Source organism: Larus michahellis, chromosome 6, assembly GCF_964199755.1.
Source record: "Larus michahellis chromosome 6, bLarMic1.1, whole genome shotgun sequence".
NCBI lineage: Eukaryota > Metazoa > Chordata > Aves > Charadriiformes > Laridae > Larus > Larus michahellis.
The window spans coordinates 57193878-57210314 of NC_133901.1; the positions used below are offsets into that span (position 1 = coordinate 57193878).

General features: G+C 40.5%; 1 protein-coding gene across 1 annotated transcript in view; it reads right to left on the minus strand.

Annotated features, from left to right (window-relative positions):
* Positions 1 to 4100: 4100 nt before the first annotated feature.
* LOC141745212 (gamma-aminobutyric acid receptor subunit pi-like) overlaps positions 4101 to 16437 on the minus strand; it is a 38982-nt gene continuing 26645 nt past the window's right edge. Inside the window, exons 8-10 of the mRNA XM_074592513.1 lie at positions 12029 to 12181; positions 10971 to 11164; positions 4101 to 5264 (exon numbers count right to left, since the gene is read on the minus strand). Of these exons, the coding sequence (XP_074448614.1) occupies positions 4953 to 5264; positions 10971 to 11164; positions 12029 to 12181 (659 nt within the window). The 3' untranslated portion in view covers positions 4101 to 4952. The remainder of the gene's footprint in view (positions 5265 to 10970; positions 11165 to 12028; positions 12182 to 16437) is intronic.

Here is a 16437-nt window from a genome sequence, read left to right on the forward strand (position 1 = left end):
TTAACACAGTTCTCCAGGGCTTAAATCTGGATTAGATTTAAATTCAGAGCAGAGTTTGAAAATGAATCAGGTTATAGTTTGTGCGCACATGTGATGGTGCTAAAATCTTACAGGGTTTTTTTGTCTTCTGAAGTTTTGGCTGTGTTTGATCTGGAATGGGAAAACAGGGCCCATTCCAGTTTGGAAAGAAACCCAGAACCCAAATTATATGAGTAAACTCACATCAAGAGACTGAAATGCCCCCAGACGCCCCCTTATCCTTCTCTTTCTGGGGATGGAAAGTTTGACTGTCAGATGGGACACAGGAAGACAGATGTCTCCAGATGGATACTGATGAAAAGCTGAATTTGGCAATGTTATTAAAGTGGACCGCTGGTTTTAATTATAAAGTCATATAACAATAAATGGCAAATCCATTACATGTCAGGTCATGTCCAGCTTATCTGCTTTAAGTGCTCTCAAGCACCCACTTCTCTACAGTGTGCAGAATCCACTCCAGTCTTCGGCTCTCGAGTTGAGATACCTTGTTCTCACAGTGACCTGTTTAATCGGCCCAGAAGACTCCCACACCTCAGTTTCCCAACATTTCAACAAATCCTACCTCCAAGGGCAACTTTTCCAAAACATTTGAATTGGCTTTAAGATTAATTTGATCCTTGCGTCAACTGTTAGCAGTGTGCCAGTGAAGTACCTGGGAACATTTATTTAGGATTGGAACTAGATGATCTTTAAGGTCCCTTCCAACCCGAACCATTCTATGATTCATAAATATTTCCGGGAAAACTGTTGTTACAGCCACAATTCCGCCTGCTTTGAAATACTGAGATACTATACTACTTTGATTTGAAACATTATAACCCGCAGGAGAAAACCGGGACATAAGGATAGAAAATTCAGGCTTAAAGTACAAGCTATTGTGGTCATGATGTTACTTCGCAGACTGGAAGAATACATTAACAATTTAGATGGCTGAAATGATGGAAACAACAGTCTGGGTTTGAGAAGCCTCAACTTTAGTGTGCAAAACAGAAGTCCTCAGCAGTCCACCTGACAATGATGTTTTGTCTGATCTTAATTAATCTGTCACTACAAACATGACCTAGTTACCATACTACAAATGTCAGCTTGTAATAGCTTTTCCCTAGAGTCCCTCCTTAACTAGTATTTGCCATTTACATTTGCTCATTCGGTCATGAAGAGTAGTTAATTAGCTCCATCTACTGCTGCATGGAGTGAATTGTACCAGCAGCTCCAGTTCTCCAGTAGCCTCTTCAGATTGCGCTCGTAGAGGTCTTTTAAGCGCTCTGCGGCACCACGCCACTGCCAAGAGCTGCCAGCACAAAGCGGGAGGTTTACATCTTACCGTTTTTTCTTCTGCTGTCAGCAGCTTTACTGTTACATGCATTGTCTTTAATCTCTCATCTTTTTTTGTAATTTCTTTTTGAATTACAGGGTGAAAACGTGGGGCATCATTTTTTAAATACATTTTCCCACGCCAAAAGACGTGATGGTTCTCTTAAAATAATTAGCACAAACAATGAAGAGACATGCGAGGAAGGAAAGAGACCTATTTAGGTTACCGCTGCACTGTTAATAAAGGCCACTATGCTGAAAATGATTACTCAGCTCAACAGATGGATGCCCTTATCTTATGCTTGCCATATGTGTTGACTGGAGTATTCAGATGGGGTATTTACTTGTTTACATTTTAAAATTAATTTTCTGATGTTCATTGAAAATGCCTTCTTAGTTTATGACAGCGCTAATGAATGCCTGTTCTAAAGTGTTATCTTTCTTAGTATTTCCTTTTTGATTTAGGTGCAATACTTCAAATACTCTCAAAACATCCCAACTAGCATCCCAGTAAGCAGGCTGCATGAGATACTTACATACGACACAGCCGAATCAGAGAGACACACCAGATAACTGCCGAAGTGGAAAGGTAGCAAAGATTAACGCCTTCAAACGTCTACAATCTCCAAAATTTTCATTCGTTATATTTTAGGAAATAGCTCAGCACAGGATTTTATTTTCATAATAGATTTACTTTTCCATTAAGAAAGAAAATAATACCAAAGAGCTTATTGAAGTCAGAGACGTTTTTCTAGTCTGCATAATGCTTAGGTACCTGTGAGATGGCCGCTAAACCAAAAGACCAGGCTTGCAGGTATTCTCCAGAGGAAGGAAATGTACGCCTTGGGCTGGCTGCTGCCTTCAGACACGTCTGAAGTAGCGCACCTCCTGCTAACGGCAAAGTAAATTACATGGAGGTGCATCATCAGTTCGTGCCGCCACCCCCTTCGCCGGCCTCGTGCCCCGGTTGTACATCTGCCTCCAGCGGCCTCAAAATACACCAGGACGTTTCTGAATTATGAGTCTGAGAAGGCCCCCTGATTAGAAAACATTCAAATCAAAGTAAGCAAGACAACTATCAACCAGAAAATGACTGCAATTAAGTCTGGAGTCTTTCCCCTTTCCTTTTCACCAGGTATGAAAAAGCCATTTTCATCGCCGAGGCCAGCCTTGACTGCCTCAGCCTCAACCTTAGCTCCTGTTCTTGGCTCTAAAAGAGATTTCTCCATCTCTAATTTGCCTCTGAGTTTTAGCCTTCGATGCACTGTTCAGGAATGCCACTTACTTCAAAGAGCCTTTCCAGCTAACTCCAAGGAATTTGATCGTTTCTGGGGGCGGGTTTGTATGTTTGAGTGGGATAATTTAAACGCTGTTCGTCATTCTTCATACTCTTCCCCTGTACCCTGGAGGGAACACCTTTTACTTACCCAAATTCATGTCAACCCAAGTTTTGGTTTTCAAATTAGTAATTAATGCAGAATTATACAAAGCAGAATAATAAATAATCTGGCTGTGCAGTCTATTCCTTCATGAAAACATGGGGGACTTCAGTGTCGAACTCTGCCGACAATTAGCAAGCACATCAGTAGGAAAACAGACCCTGTTATCAGTTAATGCAATGTAAATAAGGTTGTCCAGACCTTCAACAGCTTTCTAAAAGAATATTTAAGGTGAATTATCTCCAAGTTAATGGAAAGCTACAAAACTCTAAATGCTTACTTTATGCTTGTAGTAAATATAACTCCCAAATTTAGTGTTACGAAAACAGGTAACTTGCAACATGTGGATAACTCATTTGAAAAGATTCAAGATTAACGTAAATTTCAAAATTAAGAAACTAAGTACAAAGCTTTACCACATGCCTTCTGTGAATTTTATGGGAGTAAGAACTGGAAAGAGATCTCAGAGTCCAGTTCCACGCCTCATTTCCATTAAAAAAATCTCATAGAATCTGTTCCTGAATGAAGGGTTTAAGGTCAAATCTGCAACAACAGGATGTTAAATAAAAAAATTTTTTTTTTTTTTGCTTGTCCTTCATACAGGCAGTCTTGGTTTGATTTCTTGAATGCATTTGATTTTATATGAATGTCAGAAGAGCCACAAGGTACCAAAAGCCACTAGACTGCTCTTGACATCGCATTGCCTCAATAAGCCTTGCAAAAGGTGTTAGCGATAACAGTAGAGAAACAAGCTTTCAGTACACAACCCGTTTAGAAAATAAAAATACTGAGGGGATTTACTGACCTAATACTTGTTTACCAGTATGCAATGATTTTTATGGATTTCGATGTGAGCAGGGGCAAACCTAACCCATGCTGGTATTTTGCACTTTCCTTCTTCTCATGTAACGGTGTCCTTCGCAGGCAGCACACGGGTACAAAGGTGTATCGGAGCCTCAATATTAGGGGGGCTTTTTAATACATTTCTATGTGTGCAGTGTGTCAGATCACCGTAAATGTCAATGTACACAGTCTATAAAAAGCAGATATACACTTTTATACACATACATGCAACTAACTAAACTTCCAGACTGCAGTATAAGGAACAGGTTTCCACATCAATAACTTTTCTAGTATCTGTCAATGCAGCACCCACTCAGAAAGACTGTTCTGGCTTTTCGTCAAGTGTAACCATTCTCTCACGTGGGTCATTAGTTTCATCCGTGTAAAACTTTCCCTTTTTTCATCAAAAGTTATTGCATACCCAGCGTTTTCTTTTCAATTCAAGAAGCAAACTTTTTCATCTTTACATGAAATTTTTAATGGCAAGTGACTCAAGGAATTTCCTAAACAGAAAACTAAGCATATATAGTTCTTCCTCTGCATAATAGCTACCCAGGCAGTTGTGACTGAGCAGTATATGGAGTATAAACGTCAGGAATAATGGCCATATTCCATTAAGAACTGGCGAACACCTAAGTCTGTCCTCACTTGGGAAAAATATCTCTCTGGATCTAAACCTTGTGCCTCCAGTCCATTTCTATATTCTGACCTGCACTTATCTAGAAAAGCCATTGATGCCTATGGGACTTCTGTCTAAAGAAGTAGGGAAGAGTCTCAATACATATTTGTGACTTTACAAAGATAAATATATTGTTTGGTTTGTGTTGGTATCCCATGCCTTCAAAGCTGTTTCTTGCTATGAAACAAAAACACTGTGATCTGCAATTATACATTTTCTTACATAATCTGGAAAATTTATGCATTATTGACAAAGCTAGAAGGAACTGAATACTGAAAGCATTGCAGGAAAACAACACTTCATTGTTTTTATTTTTAAATGTATTCAATGCAGTTCAGAAACAAGTTTAATATAACTCTTCTTTTACAAAAAGTTGACCATTAAAATATTTTAAAAGGACTTACTGGCCTTTGATAAATGGTTTAATATGGGACATGCATGCTAATAGGAAAGTCAGTTTGGGATGACAGTCATTTAACAGTGGAAAAGTGAGTTAACAAGAAACTTTGTAGAAATGTTTGAAAAGATGGCATGTCCTTTCACATCCCTTTATCCAAATGCAACTTCTTCATTCTTCTGCAGCTTCCCCTCCCACAGCCACTTTCTAAACTTTAAACCGATTTTAAACATTAAAACATTTAGAAATACAGATAATATACCCAATAAAGTACATTAATTATGATGAATGATAACGGGAAAGAAAATCTGGCATAGTTGTCTATGTGGTAAGGATTTTTAACATGGAAGCAATCAAAGATACAGAAAAGTCTTTTCATTACCGACATTGGTGAACTACACCCACTGCGTTTACTTTTCTCCTTTTTTCCATTGATGCTGGTTTTGCTGCTCTTGTTTGAGTCGGTCTCGATCATATTGTCAGGGGCACTGCAACTGTTGGCCACTGCTGCCAGGACTCCATTCCTCTCTTCTTCAGCCTCTTCATCCTCATCCTGACAGGAAACAAAATAGCAGGTACTTCAGTGCATTTTTCATCACCTATTTACTTTAGAGCTGCAGCAAATAATACAATTTTTCTTACAAACTCCTCCTGGAGCTCACTCCTTGATTTCAAGGGCGAGCACCTACACACACCAGTCAGCTCCTTTCAGCTTTCAAAGCCTCAATTTACGGGAAAAACACTGACTTAAACACCATCTTACTGCAAAAGCTTTCGCAGGGCTGTTGAGCAAAGCTGGATTTGTTCAAATATGGCCCACTAAGCTCTGGATTTGTTCAAATATGGCCCACTTAAGACAGCAGCAAATCCATGAAATGCACAACAATAAGCTGTCTTCTGCTCAGGGAAAATCCTGGCAAAGGTCAGTGTCTAGAAAATGGGTAAAGCAAAGCCCCAGTCTGGAGATGGAGAAGGTGTGGGAGCTGCCAAACCAGCTAGTAAAGCTGGTTGCACCCCAAATCAAACACCCCGGAATACAAGACACTTTCCTTGTGCAGTTGGCTACTCTATTCCCAGTGCTTTGTGATGAAAATCAAATTACTTCCAAAAAAAAAAAAAATAACCGAAACCCAAATAAGCGAGAAAAAAAGCATACAAAAAAAAAGAGGATCATAAAGAGGGACAAGCCCCACAAGTAATTCAATACTAAATAGCTCGTACTGCTTTCTTTCAAGTCCTGAAACCCATACTTTAAGTTCAAAGTTATGCTAAGGTTAAACACATTTTTATGTGCTTCACCGCATCAAGACAGCTCTTTGGAGAATGGTGTATAAGCCTTCTGGTGGGTTTTCTTCCTTTGATTAGAAATGGCTCGGAGCCATGAAGTTCATGTATGAAATCTTCACCCTTTGAAGTCAGTGGGTTTTCTGTTACTGACTCAGAGGACTCAGGATTAGACATCAGCTGCAGCTTCAGCTCTAAACGCAAACTTTCTTGAAAGTTCTGGGGTGTTTAGTTTGGTTTGGGGTATTGCAGAGATACCAGCAGATCCAAGCTACAAAGATTGGCTCCAGCTTTGTATCTAAACTAAACCTAAATTTGTACAGTTGGAGGAGGGGTCATTTTAATTCAGGCAGGTGTACATAAACGTTAATCTTCTCCTGATGATTTTATTACCTGCCAACTCAATGAGTGGCATACAAGCAAGAGCAGGCTAAAAATTTATTTGTGAAACGTAGAATGCAGAATCTCTTTCCTCTGAGGAATTTTCTTTTTCCGTTTGCATCATGAGAAGAAATAGATCAGACAAGGACAAACTTTAGAAAAGTTAAGATGTACAGCCTCACAAAAAGCTCATTTAGAAATCTCCCAGCTATTAAAGTCAAAGAAAGCTCATTAAGCCACCTGAATGATCTCCATACCGGTGCAGAATTGCTCTTCTGCCCAGGGTACTTGTGGACGGCACGGTTCTTGAGCCTTTCTTCCTCTAAAATTAGTAATGTCCTTGAAAATTAAAGTGGAGTCTGGACAATGTCCTCAGACTGCTGTGAATCAGTGAAGCAGAACAGATGGAGCTAGAAAAAGGGATTATTACTGCTTTTCATTTTCAATTTGCCAAAAAAATTCCAGTATATTTTATTTGAGAGAGATAAACGTAGCTCAACACACCGTGTCATCCTAAAAATACACTGACTACAAAACCTCGCTCATCCTCCACCGAGCCTCCCGCAGCTACGTGAGAATTTGGAAACCAAAGGCCAGGATAAAAATCTCCCCATAAAGCATTAAGAGGATCAATCCGTAAAAATTCCAGCCTGAACCTTAGGCAATCCCCCCAGGTAGTACTAAACCTCAAACCTGGAGTTTTACTTGGGGGCCTAACTCTGTTAGAAATACCTTGGCTCTTCTGCTTCAAAAAGTTCAGCCAGCTGAGGCGAGCACCGGGGACGGCAGAGGAGCCTTTGTCAGCAGCGCCTGGCACTTGGAACAAGGCACCGGAGCGGCAGCTTAATGAATGCACTCGGCGCTTCAAAAGTTAATAAAATAAAGAAACCTGTCAGAAGAGCCCCAACTTTTTTTTCCACTGCTCATTTTTTAGGGGGAAAAAAAAAATAAAAGAGAAAAACAACATCTATCCTTCAAAACTGGCAGGATTTGGGGCATTATTCAGTGTAAGAGTCTATTTGTCCCTCAGGTAGGGCCAGCTAAAAGTTGTACAGAATTAGTTTTACTGCAGAGCACGAAAGGACACCCGCGTACGTGCCGTTTTTCTTTTCACGCAACCGTATGTGAACAATTCGCAGGAGGCTGATGCTTTATTAGGCTGTTCTTAACTCCTTTCTGCTTCCCAAGAGGCAGTTATTACTTAAGCAGAAAATACCGTACGTGGTGCATGTGTACTTGATTCTCTCACGGAACAGAGAGGAGTTTACAGCAGGAGAGCCCCGTCACACTGCTTGAAAAGGAGAAAGCTGGAATAGAGGAGAACCACAACTCCTAGTTTATAAAGAACTACAGTCTTATAAACTGGGACTGTCAAGGGACTTTTCCAACGCGCTATGGAGAACTGAATGTGATGAATGATTAAGCTGGTTTACATTATATTAAAAAAATTGTGCTGCAAGTGTTCAACTGTGGCTTTAGTTTTAAATGTCACACTCTATTTTCTCCGGATTCCAGCTGTCAATGAGAAAATGGCAGCTGGCACTAAGGGCTCTGTTTGGATACAAGATCAACTGCACCCAGGAAAGGTACTGAGCGTCACCCGAAAAGCACCGGGTGTGGCACCCGCCACTGTGGCCACTGTTTATACTGACTGAAGTGTTTGCTGACATCCAACAGCCAACAGAATTGAGGAAAGTTGTCACTCCCATTGAATAATAAAGATGCTCAAGATTAAAAACATTTCAACCTAGAGTGTTGCACACCTGGTGTTTATGCGGTGTTCAGAAAGACGGCACGATGCTTGCCCAGAAACGCCACGGAGACTGAACACTCCCCTTGTAACCTTATTTTCAGTTTTCAAACTTTCCTCCATTCTGACCAAAAGGGAGCGGCTTAGATGAAAGACAGAGGAAGGCCAAGGAGAATTTCTCTGTTTTATAGGAGACACAATTCACACCTTTGTATGAAAGAGAAGAAACTGAGGATTTTGGAGAGGAAACCTCTCCGTTTGGGCAGTCAGTGAATGTTGACATGAATGGCGCGTTTTGCCTGACCCGCCTTGCAGCAGGTGGTTCCTCTGCTTTTGCCGTTAGCTTTGAAGCTGTCTCTGTGGGTCCTGGTTCACGTGATGCGAGACACCTCGAGAGCGTGGATATGAGGAGCTCTTTCACTACCTCATATTCTAAACTGGAGACCCCAAAGGCCTCAAAAGAACATGATATGTCAGTGCCCGGCTGCTTTAAAGAGCAAACCAAAAAGCAAGCCAGTACAACTAATTCCTGTACAAGGCAGAGGGTGACATTTTCAATTCACCTCCTACATTTATTTACATAATTCTGAGTGCAGATTTTGTATCAGCTCTCATATGGGAATAACAAACTGGGAAGTGAGATTTCTAATTAACCTGTGTCCACAAGAGAATACGATAATGAGGAGAAAACATTTATAGTGACGATACTCGCACGGAAATATGTTAAGTAGCTGCCAGACAGTGACATGAGACTTTAGCTGCTACTTCTGTCCTTGCAATGGTTTGTTTTTTTTTTTCAGTGAGAAATGAGAAATACAAGTCAGGTGTGCTCTCCACAGCACCCCGCTCAATAAGCGGTGCTTGTCCTTGGCTACAGGAGGAAAAGGACATGACAGGCACTTCCTTTATTCTACAGAGTCTTGAGTTATCTAGGACCAACCAACTGCCCCCTTCCCGTATATGTTTGTGTGGGCAAGAAGTGAGCTGGACTGGGCTGCTCGCTCCTGACGCACAGCAAAAGGCAGGAACGTGCCTGAAGTGACAGACCACCCCTGTCGGTCACGACGACCATCACAAAACTGTGACTTAAGTCTTTCTTCCTTCCTCATTTTAGGGCTGTTCCTCCCCTTACCCCACATCTTTCAAGTCCTTGAGTTCCCATGTCTGCCCCACCTGCAAGCACTAGTGCACGTGCCCCAGCTGAAAGGGAATCTGGCGCAGGGAGGTGAAGGCAAGGGTGGTCCTAAGTGCCCTTCACAGATCCAAAGATGCTGAATCATCCAAGCAATGAAACACTTTATTTTCTTACCGAAACCTTCAATAAGCTGCCTTTTTTTTTTTCCTGCTTTATGAGCAAAATGACAACCACTTACTTCACAAGATGGATATGCTCAGAGGGAATTGTCACTGATGCTACCTTGCCAAGAAAAATTACTTTCAGGCTTTCTACTCAAATCCTCATTCGAAACGAGCATTTGCCCATTTGCAGACATTCCCCCTTAGATGTTGTCTTTTAAAACCCATGGGGTGGCTCAGCTTTGTGTCCATTTTTCAGTTGTTCTCCACACTTCTAGATCATCAAAGGACAGCTTTGAACACATCCCTGTGCATGTATAGAACCCCTCTCATGCGAACAGCCAAAATCCCATATTAATTGTTCTACTATCTAAGCAGTTAAAAAAAGAAAAAAAAGAACCAAAACACCAAACCAAAAAAAAACCCCACAAAACATCTTGGCTGATCTTCATTGTTTTTAAGCTTCTCCACTTGAACTCAATATCCTGTTTCTTGAGCCTACCAAGGAGCTTTGCTTAAGCATTTGTGATGCTCTGTTCTAGTTTATCTTAAATAGTTAATAATCTTTTCTTCTGGCAGTTCATCCCTACAGCTCTCAACCAAACTTCTTCCTGCTTTTTTTTCCCTGTTATTCTCACTTTCCATGTTTTACTTTTCTACTCGTCCAGAAATTTTATAAGCTGCTTAAAATTTTCTTTTCTATCATGCATATTAGATTCAGTTCCGTAATTAAAAGCTGCAAGACAATCAGCTTCCAACTTCCTTGTGATTTCTTTCTCACTGCTTATGAAAGCAGCGCTAAACACTGGAGATGGAAGATGTGACAAAACTTCTTCATGAACCTGTCCTAATTATTTCAGCAAGCTGACAACCAGCAGACTCAAAAATGCCTGTGTTGAAGTGATCCCTTTTCATTTCAAGTATATTTCACAGTATTTCAGAGTTCTGAGAAGCTCGGTGGAGCAGGAAAAAGTGCTGCTATAATAACGATACAGAACAGAAAGTGGATCCCAGTCTGAGCTTCAGCTGCAGCTGTTGAAAGAGAAGGTGTAAGCGGAAGAACAGAGGGATCTGATACACCTAATACGTGAAGCTGCCTGCTAGTAAACTGACTCAAGTACCATGCACATGCAAGTTTCATAAACAGAATGTGATAAAATCTTTTTTTTTTTTCCCCCTGTATCGCAGTAAGATCAAGTCGCGAAGTTCAGTCAAATTTCTGAACTGCAAGTAAGTGTATGCCATTGCTGGGCAGAGACGCGCCTATGATTTTTGTGACACGCCTAGCATACTGTTTGATAAATGGCCGTAAAGTCCATGCCAACAGAGGGAATCATTACGGAAAGGTGTTTCAGTTTGACCTCTTCCAAAAAGTTCCAGGTATACAAACAATTTTTCTTTTTCCTCAAGGTTATTCTGTTTTCACTGTCCTTATTCTAAAATAGAAACTTCCTTAAATACATTTACCATTAGTGCTAAGATAATTCATTCTCTAGCAGGTATGATTGAAGCCTGTTTTGCAGGACAATAATCAAAGAATTAAAATACCTTTGGAAGTTCCTTTGAACCGAGTCGATGCAGAGTGCAGAAATGAGCCACGGCGTACTCTAACAGAGCTCCAAAGATGAAACTGAAGCAGATGCCAAGGTACACGTCAATTGCCTTTATAAAGCAATTAGCATTTGGAAGTGAAGTCCTGGCTCCCATCATCAGTGTTGTCATAGTAAGGACTGTGGTAACACCTGTGGAATGTAAAAAATACTATGTTGTGATAAAACAGACAGCAATGAGAGCTGCTACTGCAAGGGCCCTGCTGCGAGACAATTCTTCCTGGCTCTGTGAACTCCTAGTGTGCCACAGCATTTAGCGTGGCGTGTTTTGGAGAGAAGGCTTTCAAATGAACTTGCGTTTCTGAAGTTAAATGCTTAAAAACACTCATGAAGAATGTCTGTAAAGACTGGAAGTTCAAATGAGAGAGATTTTGGTGTCTTAGAATGGGTGTTTATGATTAACACGTTGCTATGCGATATATACAATACGACGCAAATGCTCCCTTTTAAAACATTCAGATATCACTTTCCTTGGTGCAGTTGCCCACTGGCCCCATTTGATGTGCAAGCTTTCTTTCTTCCCTATCGTGTAGGAGTGGTTTTCCCACCCCACCTGCACTCTGATCAGAACTGATGTGAATTCTTTCCCTTTCAGAATACCCTTTATTTGAAATTATATTTAATCTCTTATAATTCTCTTGTTATTCACGCGTTAATTAGTATGTATCATCAGACCTCACAAAAGCCTCACAATTCTGTCTGTGCATGCCACGTGTTTGAATATGTTGAAATTATTTCCAAAATGACTGAGTTTTTTTCCTTTGCTTTCAGCAGCCTCCCCAGGCTCCAACTCTCCTGCAGCTCCCAAAGACGTTTTCTTAGTTAAGAAGCTTTACGGGGAATCTGCACGATGTACGGCAGATGGCAAACCAGAAAAGTAATTCCATAAAACTCAGAAGCGTTCGCAACTTTTGGAAATGGATGCCATGTACGTGCAATAAAGAAAGCACCTTAATGATCCAGCTCTTCGTTTGTTTTGTTTTATCGGCTTCTCACCTATGCAGATTCTGGCTGGAACTGATGACTGGCTTATCCAAAACGATACCCAGGAGAGCACAACCAGCAGGATGGATGGTACATATGTCTCCAGTATGAAATACAAGATGTTTCTCTTGAGTTCAAAGTGGAACACTAGTTTTGGGTAACGTCCTGCGGAAAGAGCAGAAAAAAAAAATATTGTGAAGGTGCAATTCATAAAAAGTTCTTCAAATTAACAACCTGTATTACTGTTGCACATTACAATGCAGCAAAAGCTTAACAAACAAGCTTGAAAAAAAAATCAAGCACTGCACTGAAAAATTCTATCATGAAGACTCTAAATTGAACTGAAGGAAAAAATCAAAATGTATAACACCCAGTCACCATATTCAGAGTTTCATTAAAGATGTCTTGAATTGGAAATTCACTGAGGATTAGTGAAGGAAAAAATAAATCCATGAACGTGGGGAAAGGATGTTTCATTATATAACACAATGCAAGGAAATTTGAAGTCACATATCTATTTAGCTGTGGTTATTCATAAAAAATTACCACAATGAGCTATTATATGAACTAGCATCATAACTGTTGTAATTTTATGAAGTTAGCATGGGTCCTTATCTTTAACTGCCTCATATATCTGGTTTATTTGGCTTTTCTTTTCATTTACTGTTGCTCAAGGTGTGGATCAAGGGCACCTTCTCTGGTCCCGCTGACCTACCTCTTATATTCCACTTAAAAACAAGCAGTGTCTTTGCATCTTCACTATCCAGTTCTGCTTTACATTAGCGCACTCTGTAGCGCTGCTGTGAGCAGTGTCACTGTTGGGGCGCAAATGGTTTGCTTCTAAATGAGGGACTTCCAGAAGATGAATGTTTGGGCCCACAGTCGAAAGACAGAATTGGGTTTCATTGGGGAGCAGCACACTGGTAAGCAGAGCCTGAACTGGATATCCAGCTCACTAACCGAGCAAAATTTGGCGATGTTTGGGCAACAAAAGTGCAGGATCGGATATTGTTACCAGTCAGAGAGAGGCAAAAGCTTGCTTTTTACTAGCTGAAATGTACAGAACAGTCATTTTATTCTGACTGAACGTGCAAAGTTCAGAATTAAGTATTCAAGTATTTAAGTTTTTTTTAAAAAACATTATGTAAACAAAATCTTTGAACCAGAATATCAGCGAGAGAGTAACGCTCGAGTATACTGTGGTCAGATAGCTTTGGCTTCATCTATTTTAATCCAACAAATTATGATCTCCAGGACCTGTATTTGTTTCCAGTGCTGAGTGCTGTGAGAAAGGACAGAACTACAGAACAGTAAATGCACTTTAGCAACAACCATATATGCATAGATGGGCTATTTGTGCATCCCTCAGGTGCGCTGTGAGACGTGGAGTCCAAGAAGAGTACTTTTAAAAGCCTGAAGTGCAAGTAAGGGATGCCAAGAAACATCTTCTTGCTCCCAGGCTAGAAAATGGATGGTTAAATTTCCATCTTTAAAAGTATTGTATAAATGGCATCCAGAGGACAATAAGGTTTCATAGAACTCTTTAAAGCAGAAAGAATCACTAGATTATGTAGTCTGACACTAATCACAAGTCATTACATTTCCCCAGTTATTCAGTTGCTTTGAACTCAATCACTTGGATCGGAACGGAGTCCACCTTTCACGCAGACATCCAGACCCAACGGGAGGATATCTAGACATGCAGCATCCACCATTTCTCTCAGTAGCCTGGCACAACAATTAAAATAATTCTGTCTGTTGAAAATGGATGCCTAATTTCTGATCTTAATCTGACTCCAGATTCCTGTCATGTTGACTCCGCCTTTTCAGTAGCGGACTAAATGGTTCTCTGGTAGTCAGCTCTTGCTCCTCCTGAAGGTACAAATACACTGTACTTGGGGTTCTTCTTTGTAAATTCAACATATTGAGTTCTTCAGGTCTCAGACTGATACAGAAAAGGATACAAAGACAAACGGTAGACTTTAACTCTCTCCACGAGGCAGGAGATACAAAGATGACTTATACTGTTATCATCATTTTTATGTGAAAAGAGGAATGTTACAGTAGTGTATCTCTATCAATACTGTGATTTTTACCAATGCAGTTGTTTCAGGAAAAGTCATTTTGCCCACAAAAATTGATTTTAAGTGTAAGCAGACCAAAGTAAAGCACTCAAAAGTTACGAAGTGCAAAACTTACAGCTGACTGTGCAACATTACTTCTGCTTCTGTCTGCACTCATCCTTGCACTAAATCAAGCGCTGTGGAAAAACACTCATTCGGTACAATAAAAGACTATAGCATAAAGCACATTTAGGGAAAGAGAATTAGGGTTGTACAGGCAATTGTAAATCTGTGGCTTCCTAGTGTGTAAGAGGAAGCATTTAAGACCTTTATAAAAATTAAGGATTTTATTAATTTTGCTTGCAATCTTCTAGGCTGCTATTTAACTAGAACTCAAAACAGGTAACTTCAAATAGAAAGACAAGATTTTTCTCTGCGGTGTTTATACCCAAAGCCATCATTGCCGTGCCATGGTTGCAACCAGCACACAAAGGACTACGGCAGGGCCACCCTGAGTGAGGGAAGGGTGGCAACCCAGAGCCCGTGTGAGAGCGCAGAGGGTGCCAGCCGTCAGCAGGAGACTGAATCCGCCACAAAAGTCATTTGCCTTGTGTTTCTGTGCAGCCCAAAGGGAAGGATGTGGTGCCACGTACCCAGCAAAGGGGGCTGAAGAGACTGGACCGTGCTTCCTGCAGAGTACCGCAGCCACTTGGGAGCTCCTGTGGTTCAGCCTCAGAGCTTACCTTTAAGGAGGAAAACTCCGAACTAGCTGATAGATAATAGCTATACAGCAATAGCCTCTCCTCGTTAGCGCCCTAAAACTGTATCTCCGTTCACCTTAGTATAAAAGCCAAGTGTGTACATAGGAGGTTAGTTCAAAATATCAAACTTGAAAGTCACACTTTGCCACCTTGCCGCAATTTCCAAGTGTAGACAAGCCTTTTGAATGCTCCTGTGTTCTTTTGTGTTATTTTTCCTGATGCCAGAAATTCCCGAAGCAAAGTGAACAACAAAGAGAAATAGAGATGTAACAGCTTATAGCTGAGTGGCTTTTTGGGGAACAAAGAAAAGGCATTTCTCTAACCTTAAGGCTTTCTGCTTGCCAGAATCCAAAGATACATCATGGACATGATAATAATAGTGTCAGCATTTCTCTAAAGAGTTCAGAAGAGCTTTTATGATGGAAATTTTGAAGCAACCTATATATAGAATTCATATGAGCTCCTCCTGTAATAAACTGAAGGAAGAAGTAGTCGTCAAGAAAAAGCATGCAATGCAATACTTATCATGCTAAAGAAATGAGCAAGGGGACAAAACGAAGATACAGTCCTTTTTTCATCTACACTCTACATGTACCAGAAGTTATCATCTTTAAAGAGAAACAGATTTGCTGCTCCTATTACATGAGTTGCATATGAGAGAATAATGCTGTATCTCATTGCCTTTGACTTGCACCTCTGAGGCTCTGGTGCCACCAGTCAGATCAAAAGCGAAGCAGGTTCCCATAATCCTAGTCCTGGCTTTATTAGAGCTAACTCAAGTACAGCTCAAGCTAACTCCTCAAAACTGTCAAGTTTGCCCCTTGCTTGTGTCTTATTGACAACAACATATTTTCATTAAAATGAAATGTTTTTTCTTTTGAGTTTCTGGCCCATGAGGGATGTCACCTCAGTGTGTGACTGCTCTGATTTAAATTTGATAGCGCGATGGAAATAATCTCTGTGCAGACAGCTAACTCTGCGGCAAAGGCATAGTGTTAGCACTTACCAAAGTATCAAATTACCGTGTTGAACAGTTTTTCAGATGAATCTGAACCTAAATGACTGTCAGTATGCATACTCCAAACCCACCAGAAGGTGAGGTGTTCTACTTAGGTCATCACCCCACAGTGAAAGATTAAGCTGAGTTACTTGGGCTTCATAGAACTTACTAGAGGGCAGAAATACAAAACTAGACAGTAGCTCCAGCTTGTAGGTGAAGAAAAAATCTAGATAGCAGAATATAGTCTCTATACCCACTCTAACACTCTCCACTGCTTTAAAAAAAAAAAAAAATTAAAAGAAAAAAAAGAAAAAATAGAAGAGTACCCTAGAAAGTAGAAAGGGGTTAAAGAAATAAAATTTCAGTTGGCTCCAGCTGACTACTTTTGTTTCAGTATCACAAAAATTATACCAGCATAGACTCCTCCGCAGCAGCTGAGCAGGTGTAGGTATAGGGCTAAGGCAGATCTTTCTGAAGGGGAAAAAAAGGTAGTTTATTCCTCTTTATAACTTGCCTTTGAATTTTGGCTTTTGGCTTCTAAAAACAATATTCTAGTTTACAGTACTGCCTATCTGACTCTTCATACAGATCTCGCCA